Consider the following 16318-nt stretch of genomic DNA (forward strand, 5'->3'; position numbering starts at 1 on the left):
CCCCCCCCGCAGCCTGCATGTCCCCCCCCTTGCCCTTCCCTCTGCTCCCACTACCCTGGGGTTCTTCAAACATGGTTTCCTCTTCCACAGATGCCCACCAACTCACCGAACTACCTCTGTCCTTCACCCCTCTTCCGAAAGTCCCTTCCTCCGAGAAGGCCTCCCTGACCATCCTGCCCCGCCTGGCACGAGTCAGACCTGCTGCCGTTTCGCACTGGTCTGCAGACACGTTTCTCCGAGTTGCGCTGGTGTGCGTGCCCGGCAGCCCTGCCGCGAGCCTGTCTCAGTGGCCTCGCCAGATCCCCGAAGCTGCATTTGCCTATAGGCCTCTCCAGCCGCCAGCACGTGCCTGACGAGTCCCAGGTGCTTAGAAATGGCGTGTGGGTAAGTGAACTTTCTGAGAAAGTGCGGGCCGTCAGGGACCCCGGGATGGCGGCAGACGCACCGCGGAGAAGGAACACGGCAGGGATGACGCTGGACCAGCCCTGGTCTATTTCCCAGCAGGTAAGGGACAGCCTCATTCCGCCGGGTAATCGGGAGGCCATGAGCAGAGTAGGCCTGGCTGGGCCTCTCCCTACCCGGTCAGCACCTGACCTCCTACCCATCCCTCCATGATCCTAAAGGATCCCTCCTGGGCTACAGCCACGGCCCCAGCCGTCACCCCATCAGTGACCCGAGGTCATCAAACACGTCTCAGCACGTCTAGGCCAGCGCTCCTGGCGTCTGGGGGGCCCGCAGGCGGAGCCCCAAGGGAAGCAGCGAGGGGACGGCCGGCTCTCAGGGCAGGATGGTGTGCACAGGCGTCTGCGAGAGGGAGAGGAGGCCTGAGTGGGCGCGGGTCTGCGGGAGCCCGTCGGCCCACAGTGTTCTTTGGCCCTCCCAGTGTCCCCCTGTGCTGGCCTGGGGCACTACAGGCGGCCAGGCCAGGCATCCCGGGTCCTCCAGCACGCGACCAGACGGCAGGCCCGGTGCCACCTGTTCAGGCCTGTGGGCAGGGCAGGTCTGGTGCTGCTGAGGGACGGGTGACGGTGGGCGGGTGAGGGGGTGGGGGGTGAGGCGGTGGGGGGTGGGGGGGTGGGGCCCTACCCAGGGTGCACCTTCCCAGCCAGCTGCAGATCTTGGGAAAGACGGCCCTGTCCCCCTCCCTCTGTCCACGCCCCGCAAGTCAGCTTTACGGGATGGATAGGGGCCGGGCGTGCGGTTGACCCAGACAGAAGGACCCGTGGCGTCTGTTACCATCTTTCGGGAGGACAGTCACACCGTGGGCGACCTCCAAAATCTCACATATGTCTACGAATTTTCTCATGCTCGGGAAGCTGGACATGTTCTGTCTGCCTGTGGTTAGAAGCAAAGTCGGCAGGTCAGTGTCCCCAGGTCCGGCCGTCTGGGGCCACACCCAGCCCGGGGCCACCGCAGTGCCCGCCAAGCTGGCAGGACAGGTGCTGCTGAGGGAGACGGCGGGGGGCCGGGGGTGTCCTTTGTTCCCCCCGTGCTCCAACGCAGGCGAGTGTCCCCAGCACGGCCTGGAAGCGGGCATCACAAAGGACCACGTGGGGAGCCCTCTCTGCTCACGCAGCCCCTCCAGCCGCACCCCTGCCCCTGGCCGCACCCCCCATGGAGACTCCACAGGACCCCCCGCCCTCTCTGATGGACGTCCCATGGGCCTCGGTGCCCAGAGTGGGTTTGCGCCTCCTTTCCCCACCCCCTCCCTGGACAGAAGCTCCTTGTCCCCCGTCCCTTCAGCCCCGGCCCTGTTCCCCCGATCCTGCCCTCAGCCCGGGGAGCGGGGGGACCCTGCCTCCACATGGATGGTCAGTCCCACTGCTGGTCTCTCACCCTCTGCACAGGCGTCCCCCACCTAGCCCTGCGACAGCCACATCAGAGACCTGTTCACGTGGTTCCCACATCCGGCCTGCGCTTGGCCCGCCCACCTGGCCACTGGCTTGTTCTGTGTGGCCCAAGCCTGTGCTCCTACTTCCCGCCTCCTGCCAGCCCGCCGTGCAAGGGCCGTGACGGGCGACGTGGACTGCGTGTCCGTGTCCTCCCACATTCAGAGCGAGGGGGAGGTGCCGGGGTTGGGGGGTGCTCACGCTGGGATCAGCATCCGTGTAGGGAGAGGACGACGCCAGAGCACCCCCAACACGTGACACGGGGAGAAGGCGGCCGTGGGCAAACCAGGAAGGGACGCCCCCCCAGAACCCACGAGGCTGGCCTGCTGAACCGTGAGAATCAGCGTCCATCGTGGGCACCGGGGTTGTGGCGCTCTGCCGCGGAGCCCACACTGAGGCGGGGCCTCCTCTGGCCACGCCTTCCCCTCTGGGCTTGTCGCCCCCCACCCCCACCTCACCTGCCCCGCGCGCCCCCTCCCCAGAGGCGCCCGCCGGACTCACTGAAGAGCAGCAGGGTCCTGGAGGTCCGGCCGGCCCGGCCCAGGCGCACGTAGACCACGCCGTAGCTGTAGTCGGTGGACAGCACGCGGAAGTCCTCCACCCCCTTCACTGGACCGGGAGACAAGTGTGGGTCCAGGGGGTCACCCTGCCCAGCAGGGGCGTCTGGAAAGGGCCAGGAGTGCCCCCCACACCCAACCACCACCCAGGCCCAGGCTGCAGGCTCTCGCATGCTTGTGGGCTCTGGGACCGTGGCTTGCCGGACACCCCGTGGGCCACTGCCCCTCCCACACACCCAGCCCTGGGACAGAGCATCTCCGGCTCTGTGGCCCTGAGGCCAGGGACACGCCGACTCCCAGGTCTTTCTCTCTGGGCCCCGGGCCACCGTACGCACAAGTATTCCTGAACGTCGCCCTTTTCCTATCTTTCCGCAGAATTAACGTGTGTGACCGGCACCCCTGTGACCTAGGGGGGCAAGCGGGAGCCCTTTGTTGGCTCTGCGTTTCTGGGATTTTCCAGTCGGGACCAGGGCCAGTCCCACAGCTTAAGCGGAACATCCCCACACACCTGGTGGCCTCTCTCAAAAGCAGGCCTTGAATTTGAGGGGCACGAAGGGGTTTGGGGCCACAGAGACAGTCTGTTAGATTTCCAGATAACCGTGGGTCTGGCTCGCCGCCCCTCACCGGCTCCCTTTCCCCCATGGACGGGGGAGATGCCCTGGGCTGTTTGTGGCCAGGGCTCTGGGAAGAGTGTGCCGGGCCCCCGCCTCGGTCCGCTCACCGGCTGAAGGCCAGGACCACCTTCAGCTGGCCTGTGGTGTGTACCTTTACCACGGATGCCCCCAGCTTCCTCCTGTCTCTGCCCGGCAAGAATCCGTGGCCATCAGAGGCGATAGCCAGAATGTACCAGAACCCTGAAAACTGTGGAGACCGTGCTGGGGAAGCTGCCCGTGCCAGGCTCCCAGCCAGGCCCCCAGGAACCCAGCAGACCCTGACACTGGCCCGAGGCCCAGCCCAGGTCCCACACCCCCAGGCAGGCACAGCCTGTGTGCCAGACCCCGGCTGCCCACCCTGGGCTCTGGTGGGCAGGTGCCAGGCTGGCCGGAGGCCCAAGGGCTGGGCCATGGGTGCCGTATGCTGAAACTCACCTCCTGTGCAAGGCCTCCCCTTCCTTCCAGCTTGGCCCTCAGTCCCATCCGCCGGACTTCCTGCCACAAACCCACGTTCCCGGGCAGCCGGTGTCCCTGTCCACCCCCACTAGAACCTTCCACCCACCTACCATCTCGTTATTCCAGAACATGCTCTGCTCATTCTGCCTCTGGCCCCTGGCATCTCCGGTGCCCTGAGGCTGTCCCTGCCTGGGGCCCTTCCCTACCCCCTCCTGCGGGGTTGTGAGCTCCTACAGAGAGGCCGGGGCCTGGAACTCCCACCTGCCTCGGGCCACTGCCGAGTTTCAGGGAGTGATCGTCCCGTCACACGCTGCATCCCTGGCCCCATCGGCCCGGCGGTCTGGCTTGGGCACAGCAGGTGCGTGTGGCTCACCCTGTTCCAGTTGAGGTTCTGGGACTCCCTGGGTAGCTGTTCCTGCGGCCGGGACCCCAGAGCCAGGACAAGCGCCAAGACCAGCACGCACGTCAGCCTCCCGGGTCCCATTGTCACCCTCCTCCTTCAGCCACCACGGCACTGGGTTTAAATCTCCCCGCCCACCGGACCCTGCCGTGGGCGTCCAGCCAACCAGGAGCCTTGAGCCAGCCTCAGGTGGGCCAGTGGGGGGAGAAGGGCTCTGGGACCCACACGGACTGCCCAGGTGCTCGGCCTGGCAGGTCTGCCTGAATTCGAAGGCCATCTTGTTCCCACGGGAGGCCCTGGGCCTCGCATCCCAGCCTCCCCAGAAGAGAGGTGAACAGCCCGGAGGCGTCCCCATGAGTCACTGCCTAGGGTTACTTGCATGTGAGAAACAGGACCCCCGTGAGGACGGGGCTCAGATGGCGCCAGCAGGCCCCCAGGGCTCTCTGTCCAGGCAGGTGCTGATGGACAGGGCTGCTGGACGTGTGTGCACCTGCTTAGCCCCGACCCCACGGGCCCTGCTCCTCTCCGAGAGCAATGGCCAGCCCCAACCCCACTTCCGCCGATGGCCCGTGCTCTGGCCACGATGTCAGGCACGGCCCCACCAGACCACGGGAGGACCGACAGCCTCTGGAATCCTGGCCCTGCCCTGGCCCCAGAGCCCCAGACCGGGAAAGCCGCGCTCTTGTGCCCTGGACGTCGTGGCACCCCAGCCATGCAGCCTGGTGGTCCCCACGCCCACCCCCAGGGTCTGATCTAACTCAGACGGTCCTCCCACCAGCTGGGGATCCTGGTGACCTCTGCTTGAGGAGCCGCTGCCCCCAGCCCAGCCCCCACTCCGGAGCCAAGACCTGGGTCCGTGTGTCCCCTCCTCCAGAGCTTGCTCTGTGCTGCGTGGTCCAGCCCTTGGCAAGCCCACCGCACCCAGCCTCTGCCTCCTGCACCGACGGGAGCCCCAACAGGGCAGTGCCCCGTCTGGCATTTCTGTCCGCCCTCGGCACACAGGTGAGAGGCATCTGTAGGCGCCTGTGGAATCGCTTTATTTGGAACTGCAGCCTGAGTCCTGGGAGCGCGCCGCCCCATGCTGAGCTCCCAGGCAGCCGAGCCAGGAGGCCAGCGCCTGGCCAGCCTCACACGACTCAGCAGGCACTGTCCCCCTGTCCCCCCTGCAGGTTGCCGCAGTCACTGGAAACCAAGAAGACCACTGGGGGACCCCAGACTCACTGTGAGGGGTGTCTGCCCCCATCCCAGTTCCGGCCCCTCACAGCGGCAAGGCTCAGGGCTGTAGGTCTGGGGTGATGCTCGGGAAGGCAGCTTACCTGGAAAGCCTTGTGTGCACAGGTGACTAGAGGGACAGGAAGACCTGTGAGGGTGGGCACCCAGGACACACTGGGGCCGCCCCGCTCTGCCCACAACCTTGCCCGAGACGGGGCTGCCCCTGTCTGGGCCTGGCTTGGGCAGGAACAGGTGACCCCATGAAAAGCTCCCACCCCAGTCCTGCCTAACTCCCTGAGGCCCAGAGGACCCCGAGACCGGACAGGGGCCTGTGGGCAGTGGGTGACACTCACGGTCCTGCTGCAGCACGGCCTGCTGCTGGGACAGGAAGCCCAGACCCTTGCTCCATCTGGCAAAGCGGCGCATGGCCTCCTGGCTGGCCAGGTCCGTCCGGCCTACGGGGCAGGACAGGGGCCCTCACCACATGAGCCCCGTGCCCCAGCCATCCTTCCTGACGGGGAGCGGGGGCTGGGATGAGCCTCTGGGACTCTGGGGGCACAGCATAGCTGTGGGAGTGGTAGCCCTGGCCCCTGGTCTCCAGCACTTACTGTACAGCTCCACGGTGCTGAAGGCCTCGTCCTTGAACTCCAGCTGCGTGAACACAATGGCGTAGTCCCTGAAGTTGGTGCCTAGCACCCGGTAGTCCAACACGCCCAGGGCTGGAAAACACGTGCCCCCGGGGGAGCATCAGACCGCACGAGAGGCCGCCCGGAAAGCTGAGAGCTCCCCAGCATTGTCTCCTGGTCCCTGAGCCAGCACACAGAGGGTCTCCGGGACGGGTAGCTGGCGAGTACCTGTCCCAGCTCATGCAGATCCTGTCCCCTCGGGGGGCACCACCACAGAGGGAGGCCCGGGGTCCCCGTGGGGGCATGCCAGGTAGAGCCCTCTGTCCTCAAAATTGGGGTAAAACCTCTGACAAAATGAGTCCTTTCGCTTCCTAGTGGAAGTCTTGGGGACGGACCAGACCGGTCCCCTCCCCACGGCACTGGGCAGGCGGCAGGGGACCCCAGGCGGGCTGCAGGCAGTGGAAACCACCGGGGAGGGCCCAGGAGCCAAGCGCCCCTCCCCCGCCCTGTGCCCCCCATGAGACAGCAGAGGCCGTTGCCTTACAGGGGTTCTCAAACGCCCATCCGGGCTTCTGTCTCAGCAGCTCTACCACGTTCACGTCACACCTCTCCAGCCTGGAAGAGACACCGTCCGTCCTCGGTTGCGGGTCGGGACTCAGGACCGGGAGGGACGAGGACTCTACCTCCTGGATCTGGCCGGCCGCCAGCGTGCGGCACAGGGGGTCCTGGATGCCGCCGGCCCCCGCTACCTGGAAACCTTGTTCTCCCGCGGATCCCACCCAGCCTGGGAAGGAGCTGGTGCGAGCGCAGAGTGCAAACCGGCTTCCTTCCACCTCCCAAGAGCCCCGTGCTGGGGCTGCGCGGCGGGCGCGGTGGGAGCCTCGGACCGACACAGCGTCAGCTGCAGCTTTGGGTGAAGACACTCAGCATCCAGACGGCCGACGGCCCTCCGAGGTCGGTCCGGGAACTGAACGAAGCCAGCAGAGACGCCGCGGTGTCTGCCCAGGACGAGCTCGCGGCTGGGACCTTCTGGAAGGAGGAAGAGCCGGCAGGAGCCGTGCAGGAAAGGGCGCAGCGGAGCGCGGGGCTGCCATGGGGCAAACACGGGGTCTGCACAGTCAACAGACTGAGCAAAGGAATGAGCGGCAAGGCCGACAGCAGGGGCACCTGGGGGGCGCCGTCCATCCAGCGTCCGGCTCTCGGTTTCGGCTCCGGTGGGATGTGGCGCTCGCGAGGCCGCGGCGGGCTCCGCGCTCAGCACAGCCCGCGGAAGCTTTGCCCCCACGCCCGGCCCTCCTGCTCGTGCTCACTCTCTCTAGAATAAACACATGAGTCTTTTTTTTAAAAGTCCAAAAATAAAGCAAAATGGGAGCGTGGGAGTTTAGCGTGTGACCAAGTCAGCCTGAGTCGGTGGAGGACGGGGGGCAACTCGACAAACGATGTTAGAAATTGGGTCGTCGTCTGGAGAAAAACAAAGTGCTCCTCCTTGTTTCCCAGGGTCAAACCCCAGATGCAGCAAAGGGGCCCAAAGCGCCAGGGGCTTGGAGCCGTCCCTAGATGACCGCGCTGCAAGAGAGAGCTGGCGCGCATCCACGCGAAATCGGAAAGAAACCCTTCCTGGAGGTAAAAAAAGGAAAAAACCCTCCTCAACGTTATAAGAAAAATGACAGACTGGAAAATATATTTGCAACGGTTTCTGTCGCAGACAAGCATCCAATATAACACTTACAGGTTCCTACAAACCGGGAAAAACACACCTCAGAGAAACACACGCGGGACTCGTGAGCAGGCAGCGCACCGGGCCGGCAGCGTGGAGGGCGCCCTGCTGCGCCCGGGCTCTGCCGTCGTCACCAGGGCGCGTAAGAGCTCCCGGGGTCACCTGGGGCCCATCCGACGACGGAGAATGACAGAGGACCGAGAGCTGGGGAACACGTGTGACCCGGAGCCTGCAGCCCCCAGGGACTGACTCTTCAGGGGACCCCTCAGAGACAAAGGCCCCCCGGCCCCCTCCCTAGAGGGCGTTTCCAAGTGCGGACGGTCGGAGAGCGCGGTCTGTCCAGCAGCAGAAGGCCTGTGTGGGGCCACCCCGCGATAAGGAGGAGCCGAGCCCCTGGTCCGTGTGGGGGACGGTCACCGTCCGGCCAGCGAGGCCCCTGCAAGGCGCACACCCAGAAGAACCCAGGGAAAGGCTCAAAGGGAGACTCGCACACCCATGCTCGCGGCAGCACCGTTGACAGAACCAATGGTGGAAGCAACCACGAGGCCCGTCCACACGACGGAACATGACTCAGCCTGGAAAAGGCAGGAATCCCGACACCGGCCACACTGCGGTTGGACAAGGAGGACGTGGTCCCCAGCGAGGTCCGCCCGGCACGGAGGGACGGATCCCGACAGAGCGACTCCCAGGAGGCCCCGCAGGAGTCCACGCAGACACCCAGCGGGGGAGGGGACTGTGCTCAGTGGCTTAGTGGGGACGGAGGTGGACCGCAGGAGTCCACCAGAGGTGGAGTGGCCTGGTGGCGAGGGAGGGAGGGGACGGCGGCGCAGCAGCGTGAGTGTGCTCCGTGCCCCCGAGCCGCACACTTAGAGGGGTGAAGGCGGCAGTCTTGGCGCTGTGTTCATCTTACTGCAGCTTTTAGACATTCCATAAAGCCCAAAGAGAACAAAACCTGAAATGCTTTAAAAGAGAGCAAAGCCTCTGTGGGCTGGTAGGGAACAACCCCCAGCACATGTGGGCAAATGACACACGTGTGCGGGCGTGTAACTGTCCATGCATCACAGACATGGGCTACCCTCCGGGAGGAGACAGGCTGGCCGGGCAGCGGGGAGCACCCCCACAGTACGCCCTGGGGACCCTGACTTTGGAGCCGTGCACATGTATTTCCTGTCCAAGGGCCGACGGATAAAATGGAATGACTCAGCCGGACGGAGGGGCCCCACGCACACTCCTTTAAGCCCTGATGCGACTGTGTGTCACAGGCGCCGGCTCAGCACAACCCGCCTTTCCTAATCGGGGTCTGGCCCGGGGCCCCCAGGCCCTCCATCTCCTGCAGGCAGACGTGGGAACGAGGGGTGGCCGGAGTCCCCGGAGAGCCCACGTGCAGCAGCAGCTCGTGTGTCGCGGAGGCCCCCGCAGCCCGGCCTGAGCCCCACCCAGACGCGGGGGCCCAGCCTGCTCACCGGTGCCTGGAGGACAGCATTCTCAGGTGGTTTTCTGAGGTCAGGGTCACCACAACGCCCTCGATGTTCTTCGTGGCCTTCTCCAGCGCAAAGCCCTTCTCGCCTGAGGCCACGGCAAGAACATACCAGGGCCCCAGCAGCTGGTTGGGGAGGAGCACATGAGGGGCTTGACCCTCCAGCCCTTGGAGGCTTCCTCTCTCTACCTGGGAACCCAGGGCCCATGCCTCAGATTAGCCCGTCCCCCCATAGCTGGTGCCAGTCTGGGCTGCCACTGGGAGGGTAGCCCCAAGGCTGCATGGCCCCACAGGAGGGGCCTGGGCCCCTAGAACAGACGGGCCTCCAGGCCCGTGCCATCCCAACAGGGCAGCTGTTACCTGCTGGGGGTCCAGCCTCCCCAGCCACACTGCCTGGGTCCTGGGCACTAAGACCAAAGCTAGGAGAGCAGTCAGCAGGACAGCTGGCATCCTCCCTGAGATCCGCCCACCAGCACACATGCCTCGGGGCCAGGGGTGTGCCGTCCATCCAGCCACTGAAAACCCATTTATGTGTCTCTGAATGGGTCACTGCGGGCAGCCTGCTAACCACAGGACACCATCCGGCCACTCTTCTTGCGAGGAGGGGAAATCACCCAAGGGTGGGGGGCATTATTATTCTGCGGTGGCCTCTGTGCCCTGCCCAGATGAGCTAGAGCGTAGGGAGTGCGCCCCCGGGGAACGGGTGCCAAGCGCACACCAAGCATCTTTGTCAACATGCCCGTGCCAGTCCCTGCTCCCTTCCATTGGAAGCTTCCGGAACGAACACCCTAATCCCGGTCACACCACCTCCTCTCCTCCCCAGAGATTCAACACCCTCCCTTGCTCGGTCTGGGAAGGCCAGAGACCCTGGTCTTTAACCCTGGCTGGCAGTAGGCCAAGGCCAAGTCCAAGGGGAGGCACAACTAGTTCTTCCAGGAGATGCAGACTGGATCTTTTCTTTCAATCATTAAAATTTTTTTTAAAAAATCTAAAACTTAAAACAACAACAACAACAAAAACAACCCCTCCCGGCTCACCCATTATTCTTGCTCTGGTGGCCTGGCCTCCTGCCCCCACCCACAGTCAACACCCCATCCGGAACGTCCTGTTCCTTCTGCCCCTCCATTCCACCCATCTGAACTTGTCCACTCTCTGGCCAGCCTTGGCCCTGCTGCCTCCCACCTCTGCATTCTCTGACCCTGGCCAGACCCCTCAGAAGCTGCATGTGCCCCAAGGTCCCACAGGAGCTCTGTGTGGGCCTGGCTTCTCAACCCCGATCATCTGAGCCCTTACCTGGGGGCAGAGGACAGAGGGCTTAGTAGGATCTCTCTGAGTCCCTGAAACCCAGGGGGAGGTGGCTAGGAAGACCCTTCACTGGGAGGTTGGAGGGAGCGGTGGAATGTGCAGACCGTATTTCCAGGCCCCTCTGCCAGTTAGCTTCCAGGGGTTCTATCAACACAAAAACAGAGAGGATTTGGAGGGTGGAGGAAAGATAAAGCTTTTGTCTTGTCAGGCCTTTCTAAGGACGGGCCTCTCTGAAGCCGCCGCTCCAGCCCCCGCCTGGGAGGAGAGTTTGCCAGTGAGCGCAAGCAAACCAGCCCTTGCATGAATTTGCAGCTAAACTTTCCACCACCCCAGGGCCTGGGGGTCTCAGACCTCGAACATGGATTAGGGTGTCCTGTGACCACCAGCTTCCCTGATGCCTGCCGGGAGGAGACGAAATGCAAGGACAAAAATGTCCCCTACGCTTCAAACCAGTCCTGTTCACCATGTGTTTTCAAGTACAGTTTCCCGACACGACGTTTGAGGGTACTAAGATGGAAGAAGAGAAACGCTGCAAAGAAAGAGATAATAGAAGCAGACCCACAAATGCTCCCGGCCTTGAAATTACAAGGCCGGCTCTCCCAGTCCGCCTGGGCTGACATCACAAAAAAACACACGCTGGGTGGCTTGCGAACAGCAGATGTTTAGTTCTCAATTCTGGGGGCTGAACGCTCTAGTCGGGGTGCCAGCAGGGTCAAGGAGGGCCTCTGGTGGGTCACAGACCTCTCAGTGTTCTCATGGTGGAAGGAATAGCAGCATTCTGTGGGGTCTCTTTCATAAGGGCACTGATTGCATTCATGAGGGCTCCACACTCATGACCTAGTCACCTTCCGAAGGCCCACTTCCCCACGTCACCATACTGGGGGCTTGGACGTCAGCATGATGTTGGGGATAGACACACACATCAGGACCACACAGACTGTGAAAGCAGATATGATCACCTTGCTTAACAAGATGAGAGCCACATTTGAAATTATATTGTATTTTCGTAATTCTCATAATACAGCTGGGAACCATAAAAAGTGGTATAGGCAAATGACACCTGTGTAACCCAAAACAATCTTACAGATTGCGGATTTGGGGAGAAAATATATACAGAGGGCTCTTGTGAACCAAAATGAACAGGTTGTACTACAAAGGAGACATCTTAAATCCTGGGAAAAAATAGAGTGTTATAAATACGTGCTGTCGGGACAACTGGAAATCCAGGGGGAAGGAGATTAAAATGGAGCACAGTCACCTCGTGCATGAGAGTCAGCGCCAAATGGATCAGAGACCCAAAGGCTAAGCGTGGAAATGCAACCGTGTGAGTAATGAGAGAAGTCACCAGTGAGTTCCTCTATGATGTGGATGTAGGGAAAGGCTTTCTGGTTGTGTCAGAGTTCACTCCTGAAGGTGGGACCACTAGGAAGCCTATGTCTTCACAAGGAAGGGTTTTGTGGCAGGAGTTTGAGCTCATGTCAGCACTGTGGGAGCTCATTTTGCAGGCCCTGTAAGGCTCTTGCCTTCTAGGAATTCTGGGGAATGTCACGCAAGCCGGGCAGATCAGCCCCTACAAACCCATGAGCCACACTAACTGTGCATCAAAATCCAGATGTAATGAAAGGAAGTACTGGAAAATCACTTGACTCTATTTTTAAGCTTTTTTTAATACCAAAGCCCTAAACAAAGTCAAAAGAAGAATGACAAGGCCGGAGAAAAGATTTCCAACATGTGTCACATGTGAGGGCTAATAGCCATACTCTAGAAGAAACTTTTAAAAAATTAAAGAAAAAAGGACTGGGGCAGCTGGGTGGCTCAGTGGGTTAAAGCCTCTGCCTTCTGCTCAGGTCATGATCCCAGAGTCCTGGGATCGAGCCCCACGTCATGCTCTGTGCTCTGCGGGGAGCCTGCTTCCTCCTCTCGCTCTGTCTGCGTCTCTGCCTACTTGTGACCTCTCTCTCTGTCAAATAAATAAAATCTTAAAAAAAAAAAAAGGGCTGAAAACCCATCAGAAAAATGGACAAATGACATAACCAGATAATTCACCTGAAAAACTTAACATGACCCCTAAACATACAAAGACAGGCTCGTTATGAATCGCATTCCCTGCCCCCCACCAATTTCTATGCTGGAGTCCTGAGCCCAGAAACTCCACACACGACTGGTGGGACGTGGACACTTCAAAGGGGCAATTAAGTCAAAATGAGGCCATTCAGATTAAATACACCTGGGGTCCTTATCCGACGAGACTAAGGTACACATACACAGGGGTGACCGCGTGAGCACCGCGGGAGCAGATGGCCACCTACACGCCGAGGAGAGAGGCCTTGGGAGGTCCCCGCATGGGCCTGGCCTCAGACTCCAGCCTCCAGATCTGGGAGAGCCTGTACCGCTGGTGTTTAAGGGCCGGTACTTTGTCACGGCAGCCCTGGTGAATGGACGCAGGGCGCATTTTCATTCAATAAGAGAAATGCAAATTGAAACAACGCGGAGATGCCGCTCGTCGCCTGTCCTATTGCCAAAACCGGCAGAGCCCCGCACACCACCCACACGCGCCCACGCACGGCTCGGCCGCCGGCACGCGGTGCAACCATCATAGAGGGGAGTGTGGCAACATCGTAAAACCTTAACTGCGTGCCCGTGTATCTTTTGTTCTAGAAACCCCTTCCTGGGAACCTACCGTGAGGAAGCGCCTGGGACGGCAGTCGCGGTAGGACACACAGGGCTTGGCCAGGAAAGCGCGGTTTGTGATGCGGCTGTCGACAGTCGGCTCGGGGCCACACCCGGGAGACCGGCTGAACGACAGATGCACCCACAACAGGCCTACGGGGCTGTGAAACATAACCCACAGGTCTCTATCGACCAGCGTGGAGGGACAGGACATCCAGGTGTATCGTAAAGTGGAAAACGCCAGGTGCCGGAGGGCATGTGATGTACACAGCCTTCCAGGTGAGACAGAAAGGGCGATGAGAAACCATGTCTGTCTGCTTATTTCTGCAAGAAGAGACACGGAGGGATAGATGGGCGTGGACAGAGCTTAGGCACCCCCGGGGCTGGGCTGGGGAGGACGTTAAACCCCTCCCATTGCATACCGTCTTTTTTTTTTTTTTTTACAAATTTATTTATTTATTTTAGAAGGAGAGAGAGCGAGCAGGGGGAGGGGCAGAGGCGCCCGGACAGAGACTCTCCAGCAGGCTCCCCGCTGGGCGTGGAGGAGCCCGATGGATGCGGGGCTCGATCCCACCACCCTGAGAGTGTGACCTGAGCTGAAATCAGGAGTCGGACACCTAACCACCTGCGCCAGCTCCGAGCCGACCTTCTTTGTGTAGTTGTGCCTTTGGGATCTATTAATCTACCGCCTCGAGAGTAAATGAGTGGGATACAACCGTATGGCAAGTGATGACGTAACCCCGGGACGGAGGGCCGCAGAATCAGCCCTGAGAAACTTTGGACAGAGCGTTGTTTCTAGAAATTCTCGGGCTGAACAGTAAAGGAGCGATAAACAAATCCGAGTCTCGGCCTTCCTGAGGCTGGCTCTCCGCCGGGGTGACTCCTTCCCGTGTGCCTGGGGTGTGTCAGAGGACAATGGTTTTCCCAGGGTTGGGAAGGCAGGTGGGAAGGGGGCTCGCTCTGCCAAGACGGCTCAACCCCACCCGCCCAGGCGGGCGGGCAGACGCAGAGCTGAGCACTCCCGGCGCCCAGACCTCGGTTCCTCCGCACCATTCTCTGCAAAAGGGAACCAGGCTCCTTGGAGAGGTGATTCGAAGGTTGAGTCACAGGAAGCATAAGAGGAACTCGTGGTGATTCTGGTCCCAGACAGGAAACACGTGTTTGAGGAATCAGGGGAATGTGTCAGAAAGACTCCGGGGCCATCCTAAATGAGTGACCCTGGACAAGTGCGCACGGGTTTGCTCGCCAAGACCGAACACTGCGGTAGGCGCTGAGCCGTGCAGGGACGAGGCCGGCCTGAGCCCCGCTTTCCCGGCCCTCCTGAGCTCCCCGCGGGCCTGCACGGGCATCACCTGCGAGGTCTCTCGGCCTGGAGCCACACTAGCCCCTCCTTCTTGTACTGCCCGTAGGTAGCGACAAACTCTCTGCACTTCGATCTGTGTAAATAGCTTCATTTCCTGCAATTCCCAGTCGTCCGGAGATGACCTCCACGCCTGGCCTTGTCCCTGGCTCCGTTCGCGTCTGCAAACCGGGGAAGCCGCAGATGGCCACGTCCCTGGGCGTGGTGCCCCCCATCCTGCGTCGGCCTCCCCAAGCCGCAGGGCTGTGTTTCTTTGAGCATATTTTGGCCTCCATTTCTTCAAATATTTTTCCGCCCCATTTTCTCTGCTTTCTCTTGCGGGATGAGTCTACACGCCCAGCCTTGCCCCCCCCGCCCCACCCTCCAGGCCAGTCTCTCTCCACTCTGCTTCTCGGTGCCAACAGTCTGTGTTGGTTTTTCTGGGTTCCTGGCCCTCCGCAGTCCGCTGAGCCTGTCCAGGAAAGCCGCGGCCCGGTGACCACGAGCGTTGCCTGCGTTCCGGCCTGGCTCTCCGCACGGTTGCCGGCTCGCGGCCCAAGGGCCCTATCTGTTCCCATGTTCGCTCTCCCCGAGCAAACACTGTCGAATTCTGCCTTCTCCTAACACGCCAGCTCCTGGAGCCTGACTTCCTTTTGTCCTTGGACTTAGAAAGCCAGTGTGTTCGAACCCCGCCCCGCGGGCCGTCCGGGGACCTCCTGCTAGTCTCCCATGCAGCCTCGTTTCCTCGAGTGTCCAGAGGCCTGTGTACTCACGGTGACTTCCTGAGGCTCTGGCTGCCCCTGTCGCCCTCTGAAAGCTGTTGGCTTTTGTTGGGGACGAAACTGCATCCCCAGAAACGCCACTCTTGAAGCTGCAGTCGCCACGGCAGCTGTGTCTGGAGCTGGGGCCTCTCGGGCAATGACAGGGTGCAGGGAGATTGTGCAGGTGGGACCGCATCTCCCGGGACTGCGCCCGTCCAAGTGGTGGGGAGCCTGGTGCGCGGAGCGGAGGCCACATGTGGGCCCCAAGGGAGGCCCACCGGCTCCGGGCCAGGAAGCCGGGTCTCACCAGAGACCAACCCCGTCAGCACCCTGACCTCGGGCGTCCAGCTTCTAGACATTTGAGAAGCAAACCCTGATGTCCGGGGACCATGCCCGGCCCACAGTGCTGTCACGCCCGACCAAGCCGACGAGGTTGACTGTCACCTCTCAGGCAGCTCACTGTGTACTCACGGCAAGCTTGGGCCGGACAGATCCGTGGAAAGTCCAAATCGTCCCCAAGCACCCCTAAGCTGTCAGAATGCAGCTTTCAAACATCGCTCCTGCGGATCTTCGGGGAATTAGGCTTAGGATTCGGTCTGGCAAGTCCCAGGCAGGCCCCACCTTCGGGGCTGGCTTCACGCTTGGCCGCCAGAGTGTCACGGGTATTTCTCTGTTCTGGGGCAGCCGGTGCCCACCAGAGCCCCAGCACTGCTGGACCTCAGGGACCGCTCACCCCTGAGGCAGCCGCTCCCCAGAAGCTTTGACTGTCCTGGGCTGTGCTCAGACCGTGCGCCTGACACCTGCCCCACTTTTCCTTCCATGACCAGGCCACCTTGTCGCCATCCGGTCTCAGACACAGCTAATGGAAGAAAATGGGCTGATCAGACAGTGCAGGTCATGGGGTGACAGGGCATGACGGAAAAGGCTGGACCAACCATGCCCGGCTGGGCGCAAGGAAGCCAGCAGGGGACAGAAGCACAGCCAGGACTGAAGGGCCTTGGCCACTGTGCCCACGGGGATTAACTTTAGGGCAGTGGGGAGCCGTGGAAGAATGTGGGTGGAAATGCAGCCGGGAGATGTGACCTACAGTTCTGTTCAGGCCTGGGGCCGCTCAGGCTCTCAGGGAGCAGGACGGCAGCCTGGGAAGGACCGTGGGGCCCACACGCCTGGGAAGCCTGGCCCGTGGGCTCTGAGCAGGGCAGGGCTGGGCATGACCGCCGGCAGGAAGGAGGGAGACGGCCCTGCACCGAGCTGTG

General features: G+C 61.7%; 3 protein-coding genes across 3 annotated transcripts in view; all 3 read right to left on the reverse strand.

Annotated features, from left to right (window-relative positions):
• Positions 1 to 777: 777 nt before the first annotated feature.
• LCN10 (lipocalin 10) lies at positions 778 to 4039 on the reverse strand. Its single transcript, XM_032865585.1, has 6 exons — positions 3929 to 4039; positions 3168 to 3307; positions 2735 to 2852; positions 2391 to 2493; positions 1176 to 1335; positions 778 to 985 (listed from the first exon to the last, which is right to left on the reverse strand). Exons 1-6 carry the CDS (start codon positions 4037 to 4039, stop codon positions 778 to 780), a joined length of 840 nt encoding a protein of 279 aa, XP_032721476.1.
• A 1414-nt stretch (positions 4040 to 5453) lies between these two features.
• On the reverse strand, positions 5454 to 9437 carry LCN6 (lipocalin 6). The gene is made up of 6 exons (XM_032865586.1): positions 9348 to 9437; positions 8974 to 9113; positions 6338 to 6408; positions 5776 to 5886; positions 5521 to 5622; positions 5454 to 5461 (listed from the first exon to the last, which is right to left on the reverse strand). Exons 1-6 carry the CDS (start codon positions 9435 to 9437, stop codon positions 5454 to 5456), a joined length of 522 nt encoding a protein of 173 aa, XP_032721477.1.
• A 3160-nt stretch (positions 9438 to 12597) lies between these two features.
• LCN8 (lipocalin 8) overlaps positions 12598 to 16318 on the reverse strand; it is a 6160-nt gene continuing 2439 nt past the window's right edge. The window contains exons 7-8 of the mRNA XM_032865587.1: positions 12973 to 13286; positions 12598 to 12720 (exon numbers count right to left, since the gene is read on the reverse strand). Of these exons, the coding sequence (XP_032721478.1) occupies positions 12598 to 12720; positions 12973 to 13286 (437 nt within the window). The remainder of the gene's footprint in view (positions 12721 to 12972; positions 13287 to 16318) is intronic.

This window comes from Lontra canadensis, unplaced genomic scaffold, assembly GCF_010015895.1.
Source record: "Lontra canadensis isolate GAN:19392208 unplaced genomic scaffold, GSC_riverotter_1.0 scaffold30, whole genome shotgun sequence".
NCBI lineage: Eukaryota > Metazoa > Chordata > Mammalia > Carnivora > Mustelidae > Lontra > Lontra canadensis.